The 18,369-nt window shown below is 41.3% G+C and overlaps 1 protein-coding gene across 1 annotated transcript in view; it reads left to right on the top strand.

Moving 5' to 3' along the window:
* FAM114A1 (family with sequence similarity 114 member A1) overlaps positions 1–18,369 on the top strand; it is a 34,923-nt gene that overhangs the window by 6,427 nt on the left and 10,127 nt on the right. The window contains exons 2-10 of the mRNA XM_066632311.1: positions 222–547; positions 3,725–3,811; position 3,983; positions 10,413–10,523; positions 10,690–10,799; positions 13,391–13,525; positions 14,180–14,332; positions 15,647–15,770; positions 18,197–18,279. Of these exons, the coding sequence (XP_066488408.1) occupies positions 233–547; positions 3,725–3,811; position 3,983; positions 10,413–10,523; positions 10,690–10,799; positions 13,391–13,525; positions 14,180–14,332; positions 15,647–15,770; positions 18,197–18,279 (1,119 nt within the window). The 5' untranslated portion in view covers positions 222–232. The remainder of the gene's footprint in view (positions 1–221; positions 548–3,724; positions 3,812–3,982; positions 3,984–10,412; positions 10,524–10,689; positions 10,800–13,390; positions 13,526–14,179; positions 14,333–15,646; positions 15,771–18,196; positions 18,280–18,369) is intronic.

Genomic DNA, 18,369 nt, shown 5'->3' with positions numbered 1-18,369 from the left:
TGAAAGAGCTCTGAACTGCAGGCCTCTTAGACAGAACAGAGAAGCGATTCCACTCTTTATGATTTGAAATGTTCTGATTTTACTAGGACTCATAAGGGTTACAATATGTTCTAGTATTTCTTTTCCATGAGGAAATTGTTATTGGATTCTTTTTTTTAAGCTTTCAAAAGTTTGTTATTGCCTATTACAGATGTATTGATTTCTTTCTTCTGTTCCTGCAGAATTTAAAAATATGTCAAGTGACACAAGTGATTTATTAACGCAAGAAAAAAATGAAGATCTGTCAGAACCTGATAGTAACATTTCAACTTCTGACGTGGTGAGACGCAATGAAAAAGCAGAGCTTATAGCCCCACCAGATGAAGAGAGGCAAGTTTCTGAAAGCCCCAACAATGAACCAGAAGGGGACCCAGCCTCCTCAGTACATCCTTCTAATGAACAACATTCAAGTGGGGACGTAGCCGAAAGCATTCTGACTGAATGCAGTGAGACTGTGAGCCTGGAACCAGAACCTGGGACTGAAGTGTTAAATGAACAGAGTGACCCAGTAAGGAATGCTTTTTCTTCCTACAACATTTTCCCAATTAATTATTTATATTTTTCTGCAACACAGTCAAAACTGATATACTAACTAAAATAGCTTCCCTTCTAATGCCAGCCCTATGTCAACTTCTGGCTTCCACATTATGGAGAGAGGGGGAGAATTTGATGCAGGGCTGCCATTTTTGACAGTGATCCTATTCCATGTTTATCATAATGTATAATTCCACTCTGAGGGCCCAATCCTAACGAAATATTGCCCACATGGCGCAGAGACACCAGTGCAAGCACCGTCTTGCAGGCAGTTGAAGACCATGTGGGAGTGGAGAAGTAAAAAAAATTTTACCTACCCTACTCTGCACCTGCATCACCTTCAATGGGACTACTCAATTCTGCACTAGCGATTTTGCTGGTGCAAGTTCAAGCAGGCCCAAGGGGCATGTTGAAAGCAAAATGGTGATCAAGATATCAGCAGAGAAGGCTCCATCAATACTTGCCCACCAACCACACACAACATGCCCCCCCGAGGCCCTAATCCTTGCCCTGATCTGCCCATCCCATTCATAATAATCTTGCATTCTACTAAGAATGAAGTATTGCACACCTTTTGTTTATGTGAAGATACAATGTTTGGGAATACATAAAAGTTACTATTTTGGGTTATCAGCATTCAGTGTTATTTTGGTCATCATTGTTACCAAAGGAAAAATATATCACATTTTACCCCTTGTACTGTACTTTCATTACAGTATGGGTACAGAACTTTAAGAATCTCTGGGAACTATTCAGGAATGCATTCCCAGAAAACCAGGAATAAAATACCATACAACATAATACGAAGAATCCTGAATGTCATGCTCCAGCTTAGCAACCGTGTGCAGTATTGCAAATGTACTGTAAGACACACCTGCAACACTTACCACCCGGCCAGTGAGCCCACACTGAGCCAGCTCTGGGTGGAGAATAGGCTTTCCTTACTTGGGGAAGAGGACAAATGTCCCCTTCCCCCAAGGAGGCGTCGGGAGCTGCCTGTGGCTGTCCAACACCCATAGGATGCAGTGGCAGCCATTTCGGCACAGCTGCAGCCTTGGACATTGGGCAGTTCAGGATTGGGTTCTTCCTTTTCACATTTTTCTACCACCTTTCCTCCAAGGACCACAGGTGGTATACGTTATTCTTTCCCTCCTTTTGTCCTCACAACAACCCTGTGCAATAAGTGATGTTGAGAACGAGTGATGATTTTTGTTCTTATGAATATGGGATACGACTACATTATAAAACAGGTCTTATATATTAAAATCATTTAATAATATTTATACTTTAGTGTGGATGAAGTTAGGTGCAAAGGGACATGGAACTAGTCTCTGCTGGAAAGAGAAAAGTGCCTCCTTCCTTTTGTGCAATTCAGCTTGTCCCTTCACAGCTGATTTTTATCTAGTGAGCAAACCAAAACAGCTGATAAGGAGTATGGAGCCTACCATTGGTTTTGTAGAATTAGTGCATCTCACTATGTTCCATGCACAGAGCTGTATTGCCTCTCTATGTCTTGGTCATATTGTGTTTTTGTGGTGTGCTCAAATACACACATACATACAATAGGCATGTCTGCTGCCTTGAAAACCTAGAATGACCAGAAGATGAAAGGTAAAAACTTAGCATTAATGTACATGGTTAAACTGACCTTTGTGTCAGTTTCATGGAATGTTGAGCTTGGCCCCCCGGTGGAAGCACAGAACTAGTAACATCATCATTATTAAATGTGCCTATCATAAATAATAAAAGCAGAGCAGCAATAGCTGCTTTGTTCTGGTCAGCAGAATTTAATCAATTTTCAGTCAGACTGTATTCAGCTAATTCTTCATTTAGGAATTTAAGCTTTTTTAAGAAAGATATTTGGTTGGTTTCAGATAAAAGATCTAGAGCAGAACCTGAAAGAGGAGATGATTCATTCTCTCCATAGTGGATAAAGAGAATCATATATATAAATTATTTACTTTTTTCCTCTTTTTTTCTTTTCAGGTCAAAGCATACAGTACTTATTAAAGCTAAGTTATACTTAAAGTGGGTGAATCTCTGAAAAGGCAGCAGAATTTTTACTTTCCTTAATACATTGTTGCAGTGATCTTCAAACTTCTATCCTTCAAGGAACTCTTTCCACACTGATTTGTCTGCCAAGCAGCCTCTGAGCTTTGCAGAGAATTTTAGGGGGCATTTTAAATATCATGGTCTGTTGGTTAGGGACATGAGCCAGGCTTCTTCAGCCACACCACCGTCCCATATAAACAGAGTGTATGTTCTAGAAATACCCAAAACCTTTGTACAGTGTACATTGTAGGGAAACCAGTAGTAGTAGTCTACCCTTCAGGGATCCTGCCACTGGAGATAAGTTGATAAGCTCAGACATTGGTCCCAGGGCATGATCTGAGAATCGTACATGATACAGGGTACAATCCTAACCCCTTATGTCAGTGCTTTCCAGCATTGACATAAGGGCAATGCACCTCTGAGGTAAGGGAACAAACATTCCTTACTTTGAGGAGGCCTCAGTGAGTGACAGCCAATTGCAGGATGCAGCACATGTTCCATTGGCACCACTATACCAATGCTGGAAAGCATTGACTTAAGGAGTGCGCCCACTGCCAACTTGTGAAGCTAATACCAGGTGTAGCCAGTTCCTGGACTGGTGACTGCCTAGGAATTCTGTGAATGCTGCCTTTAGTTCCATAATGGAAGACAGGTGGGATGCAAATATAACAAATAAAATAATCAACAAATGATTTTCAATGGAACTCCAGGGTTCCTCAGAACATTCTGTGAAACTCACTGTTCCAATGTAAGTCTGAAAAACTAGTGAAGCAGTTTAGAGAAAAATAGTATAGGCCAATATCCTGGAATTATTATTTTCCAAGAAGTTGCTGCTTTCAACATACACTTAAGGTCCCACTGGAAAGTGAACCCTTGCTACTCCAGCATAATGCAACATCATCACAATCTTGAATAGCTTTATGCTTTTTGAAAGAACTAATACCATTCTCTGCAATTACAGGAAAATACAGTTCGGAAAATTACAGAAAATAACTGTTCGTGTAATACCCCCATCTCTTTACCCTTACAGATGTATTGATTTTCCTTCTAGATTTTGATAATACAAATGGTTGACAGTATTCAATATATTTTTGTGCAGGACATGGATTCATTACCTAAAGGGCGTGGATGGACAACGTGGGGATCATGGGGCAAGTCCTTGCTGTCAACAGCATCTGCTACAGTAGTTAAGTATCCAAGCTAGTAAAGTCATAATATACACATATTTAAAAGTAATTGCTTTGATTCCTCCAAGGCATGAATAATCCCTTGGGGCAAAGGATCATGACATGAACAGGAGCTGCATTTCCTTCCAACAGCCCCAGTGGGTGCTTCTCTCTTTTCATACAAAATGAAGGGTCCAAACCTATGGGCTTGCTGCGCCATTGTAACTCATGTTCCAGCACAGCATGCTTTAGAGTGGTTGTGAAAGATGACATGCCATTCCAGCCAGCCAGGCAGTCACATGCAGCAAAAATGCCCTGATGCTGGTAAGTTGGCATGTGGGGCAGGCCGGGGGTGGTGAGTTGGCAGAACAGAGTGAGGAGGGGGAGGAACAGGGCAGAGATGGGTGGGGAGGAGGTGGGTCAAGGCCGGGAATAGGGCAATATCAGCAGCATCATCACGCCTTGCCTGGCCTTGGTACACCTTTCTGGGTTTCTGTGTGCCAGCAAAATTGCTGGTGCAGTTCCAAGTGGCCCCTGGGGGGCAGCAAAGGTTATCCCCTGGGCAAGGGAACAAATGTTCCTTTACCTCGAGAAGACCTCTGGGACTGCCTACCACAGGATGCAGCACATGCTTCTGTGGCACGGCTGCATTTGCGGAAGGTGGGGGAGTTAGATAGGATTGGGCTATCAAAGTTATAACTCAGCTGCATGTCAGCATTAACTTGATACATGCTTCAGTCTAGAAGGCAGTCAAAAGGCAGTCTAGAAAAATCTTAGATAAGTAATAACTGCATAAATCAAAGCAGCAGGGTGGCCATTCCAGGGGAAAATGTGTTGGCAGGGAAAGGACTAAACAAAGCACCCTCCTCCCATCCTTCTTTGCTATATATGGCTCCTTCTCAGAGGTACTTCGCAAGAGAGAAGCAGCATTTTAGACATACTGCATTGCAGTGTTTAGTTTGATTCTAAAAGGAAGGGGGGAATTGTAGTAGAGCACACAGGTCTCTAATGAATCACATGATGAATGATCACTTGCTGACTCTCTGCTAAAATATGTGAACTACCCCCACTGAACAGCTTTGCCCTGAAGGTGATGCAGGTGATATGAAAGCTCTTTCTGTATTTAATTTGTGCTGGCTTTTCGCACTCAGGCAAGTCATCACTTGATGCCACTGTCCACCCCAAGAGGGAGAGAAAAGTACGAATTTGTCTCCCCCACCAATCATAAGCAGCTCAAAAGCCTCAGTGGTAAACTGGAATCAAAGATTAAAGTTAAGTTATGCTTATTCTGAGGCAGAGTTCATCTTCCACAGCCTTTGAAATCTGTTACAGATAACAGATAGGATGCCTTAGCTATCTGCTGTGCTAGAATAATACCAACCTCCCTCACAACCTAATCCATAAACCAGTTAAAGTTCAAGTACTGTACTTGGATTTGAGACCAAACCACATGTTATATTAAATATGTGCTCAGGCCTGATGTGCTTGTTATTTCTTCCCTAAATAGCAGGTGAGGTTGACTTGGATGAGGAAGATGGGGAGGAAAGAGGTGAAGCCCCTTCCTCTTATGCCACAGTCCCGGTCCAGATCAGAGTGACTACCATGACTCCTGCTCAGGAAAGAAAGAAAACATGGTCAAGGAGAACTTCAGCTTAACTAGTTTTTGAATCAGTCTCATACAAAGTCAGTAGTTACAATCAAAGCAGCTGCTAGAACTGTCAGTCAAGCTTCAGGCTGCAATCTTATCCACACTTTCCTGGGAGTAAGCCCCATTGACTTTAATGGAACTTACCTCTGAGTAGACATGCATTGGATTGGGCTCTCAGTTCTATGCTTTGTCTATTACAGGCATCCCCTGCTCATTTGACATGGTTAGGGACCAGAGCCAAAAACAATTATATGTCAGATACATGTGATCAGTTAAAAGTTGAACAGTTTAGCTCTTTACAAAAAAAAAAATGATTTAATTTCATTGAGGCAAAATTGAAATGTTTTTTCAACCTCTGGCTGATTTTGCAGTGCCTAATCGATCTCTCTTTTTCAAACATTTGAAATGAGTATCTTTTTTATTTTATTTTTTTACAGCTGGGGAATAATTTCATTAGCCATGTTTTCAAACTGCAATTTGTATTTTTCTAGTTATCTCTTTCTCTGCTTAGTCTTTATTATACACACCAATCAAATTAAGCTTTCTCAGCAGGACAGCCAGGTTTCCCAAAATATTGTGTTATGAAGTTAGATATATGCCTCTGAGAAATACTGAAGTGTCAGAAAACCGAATTAGTTCGCGTATCACTTCATCATCAACAAACACTCTCTGGGAGATGAATTTGAAGCAGGAAGTAGACTAGAAGTTGTCCTTTTATGCCTTAAAATGGCCACAGAGAGAATACCAGATACAAATGTGGACAGAGTGCCTAAATCTTTAATCATTGTTCGGAAGAGGAATTTGGATGGGTGCAGCTTTTTAAACACCTCCACGCTAAGATGCACCTGCCCAAATTCCCTCTTCTATACAATGGTTAAAGGTATAGGCCACCTGTCCCCATTTGTATCTGGTAACCCTAAGCAAAGTGACTTTGTAAAAGAACAGTACCTTAGGGCACAATCCTAACCCCTTATGTCAGTGCTTTCCAGCACAGACATAAGGGCAATGCAGCTCTGAGGGAAGGGAACAAACATTCCCTTACTTTGAGGAGGCCTCCAAGAGTGACAGGATGCAGCACAAGTCCCATTGGCACCGCTATGCCAGTGCTGGAAAGTACTGACATAAGGGGTTAGACTTGCGCCCTTCGGGTGTTTTAAATTACTCTTATTTATTTTTGTAGATGTATACCCCCAAAGCAGTTAACAAGAGCAATTAAAAACAAACTATAAAAAAGCAATACTAAAAGCAAATATCTCAGAAAGCCAGCTGCAATGCCACTTGACAACAGGATACAGGTATCTTATTGTCTTGTCTCTTGTCCTGAGACATCTGGTGGACCACTGTGAGATACAGGAAGCTGGAGTAGATGGGCCTTTGGCCTGATCAAGCGGTGTTCTTCTTATGTAATTAAATACAAAACCCCCAGATAAGCAACAAAGTCAAAACTAAGGAATTCCCCAATTTGTAAAAATACACAAAATCTGTGGTGTGGAATAAAGAGATAAAGGACCTGTTTTGGAATTCAAGCTGCCCCACCCCTCTCAGACTTTAGTCAATCACTGAACTTCCCAGGGGACAGAATTCCAGAACTTGGGCACAGCTATGGAAAAGGTCCTTTCGCATGTGCTGGCCAATGAGACTAAAGAAGGTTCCATGTTTTCCTCTTCTATTTGTCATGGCAAATCTTAACATTTTTCAGACTGTGAATAAAAAATGTAAGAAATCCAAGGTTACATCAGCAATGTGGTATACCAGTCCTACTATCAATTAAGGATTTCTGCTTTTTCTAATTACATATTGATTAGCCTCTAATATGTTGTCAGAATTTCAAAAACATATTAAGAAAAGATACTGCCCAGAGGAAACAAGTAATTGAGGTCACAATTAGGTTATCTTTTCAAAGCACACTCAGAAACATTGGGAAGAAGTAAGGTATATCAAATTATTAGCATGTGAATACAGAATTAACTGTTACTTAAATGAAGCTCACAAAGTAGGTCAGTGGATGCAATAAAAATGATTATAAAGTTAATTTGAAGGAATTAAATCCCTAGGCTGCCCCCCTAAAGGCCTACAAGAAGAACTGAAGGGTGATTGAAGTGGCAACGTATTTAATGATCTAAACCAATTTCAGACCAACCAGTGATTATTAAAACTGATTCAGAGCGAATCCAAAAGAAATTTCCATCACATTTGAGAGATGGCAATGAAGTTAGAAATGGAAAGGAATGTCAGCAAATGTGAAATGATGCAAATTCCAACCTGAATTTTTTCTTTTGAGGGTCTGAATTATCTATTTCTACACAGGAAAGAAAGACTGCTACTTGGAAATATCAGCCATACTTTTTTTAAAATTTTAAAAAAAATCATTTTAAACTGTACAAAAATAAAGGCAATACAATATCCAAGCATGCAGTAAAATTAATATAACAGGTAGAGCAAGTGAACCAACATGCCACACTGCAGCAAAATTAAGCAACGAAATGAACAAAACAAAAAGAGTAGCCAAAAACTATAAATCCATATAAGGAGCCAGTTTAGCTCAAGGCTCTTCTTGAAAATCTGTGTTTTTCACCAAGCATCTAAGGCAGCTCAGACTCGTGACCACTGTGTGCTGGGAATATGGTTCCCATCCAGACCACATCTGAGCATTCCACCTGGGCGTCACGTGAAGTCCTCCTTTTTCGGAAGACAGGGACACTCTGGGTAGTTGTGTCTGCTGCCTGGTGTCCCAGAAGGCTGTGCAACAGGACGTCCAGGCAGATGCAACTGCCCAGAGTGTCCCTGTCCTCCGAATGAGGAGGACTTGGCACAGCACCCAGGCGGAACCAAATGGTCTGCTCACCAGGCGGATGGATCCACCTGAACTCCAGATCTGGCATCCAGGTCAGAGTTTGAGTGGCCCTGATCTAAGATCACAATCCTATTATTTCTGCCCCCCCCCCCAGTGCTGCAGTGGCACCAAAATGGTGACTGCAGCATCCTATGGGTGGGGCTGTTGCAGAGGTCTCCTCTAGGTAAGGGAACAATAGTTCCCTTATGCTAAACCTCTGCAGCATGGACAGGTCTACTTGGACCTGCAGCAGCTAAATAGCTGTCACATGTCCAAGTAGATCCCTGCTGCTCACCTCAGATAAGAGTTCAGGTACAGTGGCAGCCAGCAACCTACAGACAATACTTTTTGGCAGCAGCCAGATAGGGAAAGTAGTACCACCAAATCTCATCCATCAGCCAACTCCACAGTCACGTACACAGGAGATTTGTAGAAGCCCTGTGCATAAAATGTAGAGCTCTCAGCCATGTAAACCAACCCTGAAAGGCATCTCTGCGAGATGTACAGTTTAGTAGCACAGATTTCATATATACGAGATTTCAGGTTCAATCCTGATTGTAAGGCATCATCCTTGGGCATCTGAACCCTTTATCTTCCTGGTGCTAGCTATGACCCACTTGCAAAGAGGTTCTCCAGTGGTACACAACTGCTTGCACAATTGTGGCATAATGCCAATATAGTTTTTCCTTTCTCTAGTGCAGCAGAATGTTGTATCACACTTATCCCTGCCCTCCATGCCATGGATAGTATCAAACTGTCAGTATAATAGTAACACATGTGTTTCAAGCAGTCTATAAAATAAAAGTTTGTTTCCTAAGGGATATCTCACCATGGGTTTTTGTGCATTCTTCCCCCACGTACGTATATTGTTGCCCTTGCATGTAATTTTTCGCTAGTATTCTTTCACTGTGCTGGGATAATATGTGGTTTTATGGCTTCTGTTGGATAGTTATTATAAAATTCATAAGAGTACAAGACTACATCAGACTGTGATCACAGAACCTTGAAGCATTAGTTGAACCTTCCTTCTCCTTGATGTTCCTACTTCTTTGTTTGCATTTGGTTCTAATTGGATAGCACTGAAGCGTAAAAAAAAATACTTGTATATTAGCTGGAACAATCTATTTTACCACAGCAGCAGTAATTCATATAAAGCTTGCTTATATTCTGATTTTTAAGCTTTATTCAATTAACCACCTCTTGCTGTTAACAATAAAGCCTGAACAAACCATCCAAAGGCAAGCTTAACTCTTTCTTATTGAAGCTGCTGAGATGTGCAACACAATAATAAGCATGTTTATTCCCTGATAAGTATTCACAGGATTGCAGGAAAAATGCTAACCTTTGACTGGATTGTGCCCCCTCAAATTTTACTGCTGATTCTTTTTATGTATAACTGCCTGGATAGAAATAATTCTATTTCCGGTATCAACCGTTCCTAAAATGAAATGTGTGCGTTTAAATTTGGATTTGAAAATTACAATGTGTCACCTAACTGAATGCATAGGACAGTGGGGATACTATCCTAACCAACTTTCCAGCACCAAAGTTACAGCAATGTAGCTCTGAGGTAAGGAAACAAACAAAACGAATTCCCTTACCTTGAGGAGGTCTCCATGACCATCACCCAACTGCAGGATGCAGCACATACCCCATTGGCACAGTCGGTGCAGGAAAGTTGGTTAGGATTTTGACCTGGAATGAATATGATGACCCAATCCTATGGGCCTTTTACCCATATGGGCCTTTTACCATAAACGTATCTCCAGATATGCTTTCATAAAAGACCCAGTAATGATGCAAAAGTGCTGCTTCCATCTGGGTCAATTGTAGTAGCCACTGCAAAGCAACAGCCGCTCCATAGCAGATACTTCCTGTAGACGGGCCATTGGAAGTGGTATGTCGAGGGACTGATGCTTCTGTAGCTGGTGGAACAAACAGTCCTGGGCAACTATTTCATCAACAAAACTGGTCCAGTAATAGATACCACCTCATTTCTTTTGTCTGTCACAGATTTTCAGTAGCAAATATACATCAAACCGCTTAATATGAATTACAGCAGTTACCATGTTCATGTTTTAGATAAAAGAGCAAGTTTTAAAAAATCTTATAAATTAAATAAATATTTGTTTCTCTGCAGGGCAAGGATTAACAGCAGTTAAGGAAAAAGCAGCTACTCTCAGAATTCATGGACCCTCTTCTGGATCTTCAGAAGATTCACATCCTGAGGCAGCCGAATGTCCTACCCAAGGTAAGGTACTAAGTACATGCCCATGTACATTGCCCATGACAACCGGTTGTCCTGGAAACGTGAAGTTACTGTTTCACATCACTGCAAGTAAGACATCTGTAATCAATTCTGACATGCAATTTGAAGTGTATTTGTATCATGTGTTGTTTGTCTGTTTCCTTTCAAGATCCAGAAGACCCCACTCAGCAAAGTGCTCCAGAAAACACACCTTTGCCTTCATCACCTTCCGGATCCCGTGGAGTGTTTTCAACCATCACTAGTGCTGTTCAGAATACTGTAAGCAATTCTAGTGACAAAAAAGAGGGAAGGTATCCAAAAAGAACAGGAAAAAACACACACACAAAGACAACAATGCCGTATGAAAAGGTGGTATATGTGTGTGTGTGTGTGTGTGTGTGTGGCTCAAAGAGCAAAAAAAATAAATGATGTATTATTTTAAAATCCCTTCCAAAAGAATGATCTCCAAAAATCATTCTGAAAAATATGTAAGTATAATACGACCAGAAGAAAAATGTACTCCTATAGGATAAACATAGTATTATACCAGATTGGGGTCTGCATTGTGTTTTGCTTATGTACATTGAAATCCAAAAGGCAACTGTTAAATGTGAGCCTTTTCTGGGTCACCCTTCCTCCTGCAATCCTTATGCCCTACTGAAAAACTGCTCTTAAAGGTCAGGGGACTCTTAGGGTGGTGTTAGAAGCAGCGTGAAGGGGCTACAGCTAGAAAAGAAAATTAGTACATATACATTTGCCCATGTGGGTACTCTTACATGAGGCTTTTTCAAGTCTGGCTGTTGTTGACTCTCATATGTTTGTTAATTTTATATTATAGCAATCCTTTGTAGTTTTAGATTGCACTGAAATGTTTTGACTTTTTGCTAATCCTTTTTTAATCCAGTTAAGGATGGAGGCTCCATGAACAAGTCACGTTATCAAAATGTGGCACTGACTGGGAGAGTGTTTTGGAATACATTTCTGAAGAGAATTGTACTGTTTGGATATACTGAAACTTATTTTGCAATAGGAGTTTGGGATACAATTGTTTTGAATTGTATTCTTATGTTGAGAGAGAGAGAGAGAGAGAGAGAGAGAGAGAGAGAGAGAGAGAGAGATATTTGCAGAGCTCAGATATCTTGGGGATTTAAAAAAAAATTCACTGTACAGAAGTGCCCTGAGAATTTGCTACTAGCAGTATTTAATATGAGAAGAAGAGGATCTTGGAAGAAGGAAAATAGAAAATTCTGCTTAATATAAATTGGTTTATCCTTCTCATGTTTGTGTCATCCAGTCTCACTCTTTAAAATATACATCTTGATGGACAAGGAGTAGTAGACAAGTTCTGAAAAAAAATAGGTTTTTAATCTTGCTCGTTATTTATAAAATGAAAACTTTTACTCTAAAGTTAAAGTAACTGATATTATTTTAAGCTCAAGTAGCTTTAAGTTTCTGTAGCACAAGCTTGCTAATTATTATAGGCAGTTTATAAATGAAGAGCTGGCAGAAATTTTTTTTCCATGCAAAATGAGATTAACACACTATGCTGGTGATAAAAAGCTCTTGCTCTAATTAAAATGCAATCTATTCATATAATCTGCATTCACATTTTCAGGGATGTACAATCCATCACTCATTTCCATGTGTGGAAAAAGTGCTGTGCATTTGAGCAAGAATCTGCATTCTAGTGTTGACTTATATTGTGGTGGTGGTGGTGTTGGTGGGCACTGGGCCTCATAGGCAGGAGAGCCTAATGTAGCTTACAGATTGAAAGCAAACAGTGTCTTCCTGTTAAACATTCCTTTTTGCTTTGCGGGACATAACAAAAACTCTAATCTTGCCTTGTGGACAGCTTTGGAGTTTCACATCCAAAACGAAAAACAGCTGGACTCACATTGATTTGGTCTCTTATCCAAAGTGCCAGATGCTCTGTTGTGACTGACATGTGTTACAATGCTCAAGGCTCACTTAGAGATTTAAGAGCTCCCAGTCCCTACTGAGCGAAATACATGCTGTCAAATCAGTGAATAATTCAGATGATTATGTAACACCCTTTCACGCCATGTGCATGCAAATTTAGGGGAGTGGCTATCTCAGGCTCAAAAAGAGGCAGCCTCAGGGCAATGCAGAACTTTATTGCTCAAGTTCTTTCCCTTTCCTCAGAATCATAGCTATGGTGCATGCTCAGTTAGCCACATTCAGTGAAGGCACTGAGTTCCTCCCACTCAAACTTTGTAGTTTTTTGCATGCATCAGTTTAAAGGACTAAAAGGTGTTTATAGATGAAATGAACTGTCACACATCTACACACACTCATACACACATCCCCTGACACAGTGTTTTTTTGAACAGTCTGCCTTCAGATTACCTTTCCATAACAGTTTGGAAGCTGAAGGTTAAATTACTGATTCATTTTAATGTGTGGTTTCACCCTGCATGTCTCAGTTTTCTTCACTGAATAGCATGCATGGGAATTGGAATTGTGGAGTGAGGGTAGGGGGCTTTAACGTTTTGCCCTGACAGTGGTCTTGATCAGAATTGCCTACTCCATGTGTGCTATTTTATCTATTTTATCTTTATTCTCCAAGTTAAACAGCATGCTCAGGGTGTGATTTGCATTAAACTGTTCATCAAAAGTGATGTGTAGTTTAGCCCTGAGGATCCCCACAACTGCATTGGAATTCCTATGCATTGCACAGAATTCTTAATATTGTTGTAGAGTGCACTCTCTATTCACATGGAGCACTGACCAGATCAGAGGGGCTTCAGTATTGTTTCCCCTGAACTGAGAAGGTACCCCAGAACACACAAGTAAATGTGTTGAGGGTTGTCATGCCAGCCAATAAAAATATTGTTCTCTGTTTTGTGCAGGGTAAGAGTGTCTTAACTGGAGGTCTGGATGCTTTGGAGTTCATTGGCAAGAAAACCATGAATGTCCTTGCAGAAAGTGATCCTGGATTTAAGAAAACGAAAATACTGATGGAACGAACAGTTTCCTTGTCACAGGTGAAATATGCCAACTTTGATAATTCAGTAATAGAAAGTGGCTAACACAATTAGGGCAAAGTCTTCATACATAACTATGATTATCATTTTGTGTAATGGATACACCTTACAATGTTTTCCTTGATGATTTATGTCATTCTTTTCATACATCTTATTACATTATTATTGGAAAAACCGACAGTGTAGGAATATTTGTGTTTTGTACCTGTAAATTAATCTAATGTAAGAAAATTTTCTATCAGCCATAAAGTGGGACAAGGGGCAAGACTACGTACAGATCATTGCTCTCCCATGCAAACCTCATTTAAATGAATGGGTGAAATGCAAGGGAACATATAATACATTTCAAATTCTGCTTTTACACGATGAGCCATTATTCACATCTGATGTTGTGTTAGGAGATGCAGATAACTTTTTAAAAAACTAAATCAACTGTAATCACTGCTAATTTGAACACCCATAGAGAGAATCTTTCTTGAGCTATTTAACTAGAAATGTTTTATTTAAATGATGAAACATTTTCACCTCTGCTAGTATGATCTACCCTCCCAGTTTTACTATTATTGCCTAGAGGAGCCGAGTTGGAAGGCAATGAAATCTGTCAGTTCTGCCATGCAACTAATAAACCAGCAACCATAATCTGTATTTCTGCAGCTGTTGCGAGAAGCAAAAGAGAAAGAGAAGCAAAGACTGGCCCAACAAGTCACATTTGAAAGGACGGCACATTATGAGCTGCTTTTTGATGAGTTTCAGGGACTGTCTCATCTGGAAGCTCTGGAAATTCTGTCTAATGAAAGTGAAGCCAAGGTACAGTATATGGACTGCATAAATCAAGATAACAAGAATGGCTACTGGAACATATTTCTCAAGAATAGCTTCCGATAAGATTGAAAGCTGCCTCTAGGAAACCATCTACTATAGTGAGAACAACAATTTCTGCTTTGTTACTTAGCCATTTGAATTTATGATCTGATCTAACCCCATGGGTTTATAACATTTTGAAATGTTTTTTGCTTCCTTGGCCCACTGTGCCTCATTCAGCCACCACTGTAGGAGGACGGCAGCCCAGTTCCAAGCTTTCCATTGCACACTGGAGCATCGGCACCAAAGCAGCTACTGCTGTATCCAGCAGGCTTCAGGAAGCTGCTAGAAGTCTCTACAGGGGAAGGGGACTTTCATTCCCTTCCCACAGGGAAAGCCCCAAGCCTCACAATGGGGCTTCTCAAGTCTGCACCAGCTATTTTGACTCCGCCAACATGAGAGACTCCGTATCAGATTTTTCAGTCCGACATGGAGCTCAGGCCAACAAGGAGTTCAGCCCAACATGGCCCCACCCCCGTCCTGCCCCGGTTCCTCACCCCACCCTTGTTCCACTCTCCCCTGCCCCTTAGAGGCCACACTGCTGCCCAGTGGTTGCAGTTACCCCTGGTGGTGGTGCATCCTGCCAGCACTGGGACCAGCGCCTACCCTGCGTGCTCTCTCGGTGCTGTAAACGTGCTTTAAGGCACATTTACAGCAGCCAGCACTGGTGGTAGGGCTCTGTGCTGGTGCTGGGAGAGTTAAGGATTGGACCCTAATACTCATTTACCACCTTTTTCTAACAATCTCTGTGTTCAATTCTTCCATGAACAGATTTTTTTAAAAACTGAAAACAAATTCCTAATGAAGTCTCTTCCTTGTTTTCAACCTGAATTAATACATGCACACATAGTTCAGTCTCTACTGGCTCACATCTGGTGTAACCCAGATCAACCCTCGCTCCCATAATGTGAACAACCCCTTTTCTCATGTCATTATGTCATTGCATTATGCTTTTCCTCTATCTCACAAAAAACAGCTAATAATCATGTAGCATGATGATACCACAACATGTGGTATGTGATCCTACACTTTAATGGGAAAGAGGATAGTACTGTACTCAACACAAAGATTTTGATTTTGGTGGCACCCGAAATCCCATACCACATGAAGTTCTTCCTTTAAACTGTATACAGTATAAGCATAGTGGAGTTCAGAATTGTATTATCTGGTCTTGTTTTGCAGCCATGTATCATAGGTCCTTAGCATGCATTCATTCAACTACGCATACCCCTTCATTTAATTTTTGTTTTTACATTTCAGATACAGTTGTATTTAGCAGCACTTGAAGGAGAGGAATTGGAAATAACAAAAAATGCTTTAATTGCTATTAAGGAAATCTTCCTTTCACAAGAATTGGATAACGAAGACAGTGAAACCAAAAAAGGTAGATACAGAATGATTTGTGATAATAATAATAATGTTTTATATTTATAATTCTATCTATATCATTATGTAGCATAGTGTACTGTATAGAGAGATCTACTGGTTTAATTCAAATCTACTTAAATAATTCAAAATCAGTTTGATTTCTAGGAATGAACGATGGGCAGAGCAATCCTAATGTGCTGGAACAGGCAGGCCAGCAGGCCTGTCCTGTATCCAGCACAAGTTTGGGGCTGTCTGTGGCTCAGCCAGGGGCAAAGGGAAGCTTTTCCCCTTACCCCAGGGAGAGCCTCAGAGACCCCAATGGGTCTACTCAGATCTGCACAACCTCAGCCTGGAGCCACTTGCAAGTTGTGTTGCATGTAGGAAGTTGGTTCCTCAAGTCAGGGATAATATTGGGCCTCACTTTTCATTTAACCATGCAAAACAAATGTGAATCCATTATGAAGCTACTTGATTGCAGAAGCTACTCAAAATAAAACAACTTCTTGGGAAAAAAGCATGGGTAAATGTAGGAGAGGTAATCCTAACCTACGCTGGAACAGGCAGCCCAACTGGCCTGCCCCATATCCAGTGACAAGCCGGGCTGGCTGCTGCAGAACCCAAAGTAAGGGGAATTAATTCCCTTTACCCCATGTCACATGGCAGCTGCTCCAATGGGGCTACTTGGATCTGTGCCACTGAAATCAGTGGCGTAGATCCAAGCAACCCAGTGTAAGGCCCAGCTGCTCAGTAGGGTGGTTAGGATCCAGCCCATGCTGAAACCTGTTACAGCCCCCTCCCAGGGCCAGTCTGCCCACTGAACCACCCACCCTTCCCCCTCTCCAGGTTGTCCCCATTCTGCCCTCTTCCACCCTCCCCAAACCCCCACGCCTAGCACAAATTTACCCCATCTGTCAGCATGGAAGCCGAATCTGGGGTCCACAGGCTGGCACATATCCTTGCATCAGCCCAGCTAATTCACAAGTCATCACAGCTGTGTCTTTATGGCTTGTTTGCAACAATACTGGGCCAGTGCAAGGGATTTGCACCAGTCCAGAGAGCACTCAGGATTGCACTCTAAGATATATTTAAAAATTTTAAAAGGGAAAACAGAGAACTTATTACCAATATATTGATTATGTCATGAATTTAAATTGCTTCCAAGTGGGAAACATAAAGAATCTGTTAAAGAAATTCCAGAGGAATAGCCATGTTAGAGCCCAATCCTGAGCTCCTGTGGTGCGTGGCTGCGGCAGCACTGAAAATGGCATGCACTCCCATGGCAGCCGCAGGCAGCAGCTCAGGAGAAAGGGACTTTTGTCCCCTTCCCTTGGGTAAAAGGAGTAGCCCCACAATAGGGCTACTCAATTCGTCACGGACCAAAAGGTTGGCAGTGAAGTAAGAGCCTTTGTGTCAGGCGCCAAGCCTGACGAGAAGGCTCTGGATCCAGTGGAACATCGCTCCACCAGTCCTGCCTTCCTCCCTCCCCGCTCTCTCCCCCGGCACACCTCCCCACATCCTCTCCCCGCCTCCCCATCACGCCTCCTCCCTGCCTTCCCCCTGCCCCTGCTTTCCTCTCTGCGGCTCTGCGATCCGTGCGACCACCGGGCGGTGGAAGCTGGGCGCCTGCTCAGTGCTAGCCCAGCACCAGCCAGCACTGGTCTACCACAGGCACTTGCCCAGCGTTAGAGCTCGCAAACATGCCTTATGGCACATTTACGACAGTGTGCACCTGCGGTAAGCCAGTGCATCGAGCCCAGGATTGGGCTCTAAGTCTCCAGCAGGAGAAACAACATAGAGTCTTGTGACACCTTAAAGTTGAACAAATACAGAAGCTTGTGTAGGATACAAAAAGTGTATGCTACAGTAAATTTGTAGTCTATGAGAGTTGATACTGTAACCAGTTTGTTTGTCTTTAAGGTAAGAAAGAAAAGAAAAAAGGGAGATAAAGAAAAAATGCCTTTACAAATAATTATTGGAATGTATGTTGGGGGGATAGTAGATATGATTGGAATATTTCAAGGTATATTTTTCTCTTTTTCTCCTCTTGTGTTTTAAAGTACCTTGTAATTATAGCAAAGAAGACGTGTTATGTATGTATTGCTTATTTTTTGTTTCTACTGTGTGTGTCATCAGCTACTATATATCTAATTACTAATAATTAGCTATAATTTTATTCATTTTATGTTAATGGTATCTAATAATTTTTTTAAAATCACAATCCATTTCACATGGGAAATTTTGAGAAGCCTCGTAAATATCTATAAAACTGATACATATATAAATATTAGAGGGGGTTAAATACGTTGATTCATACGTCACTACCGACAGTAAAATGAGATGAGTGTGGAGTTTTTACCAGCTGTACAGTTCTGTGTTATTTGTGAACTGTACTGTATTACCAATACAGTTATGAAACTATTTTTTCCCTTTCTCTTCCAGCAGATATGGGAGATGATTTCGTCACTGTGTTTACAGAACTACTGTTTGAACTACATGTTGGTGCCACTCCTGACAAACTTAACAAGGTGGGTTAAGGGGGATCCACTTTGTTGCCTAGCTTACCTAGAATCCTACCTGTATTTTTCAGCTCAGAGCTAACATTAGATTAAAAAGAG

The sequence above is a fragment of the Tiliqua scincoides genome, chromosome 6 (assembly GCF_035046505.1).
Source record: "Tiliqua scincoides isolate rTilSci1 chromosome 6, rTilSci1.hap2, whole genome shotgun sequence".
Lineage (NCBI taxonomy): Eukaryota > Metazoa > Chordata > Lepidosauria > Squamata > Scincidae > Tiliqua > Tiliqua scincoides.
The sequence above is the reverse complement of the archived record's forward strand: the minus strand, read 5'-3'. Positions and strand labels throughout refer to the sequence as shown.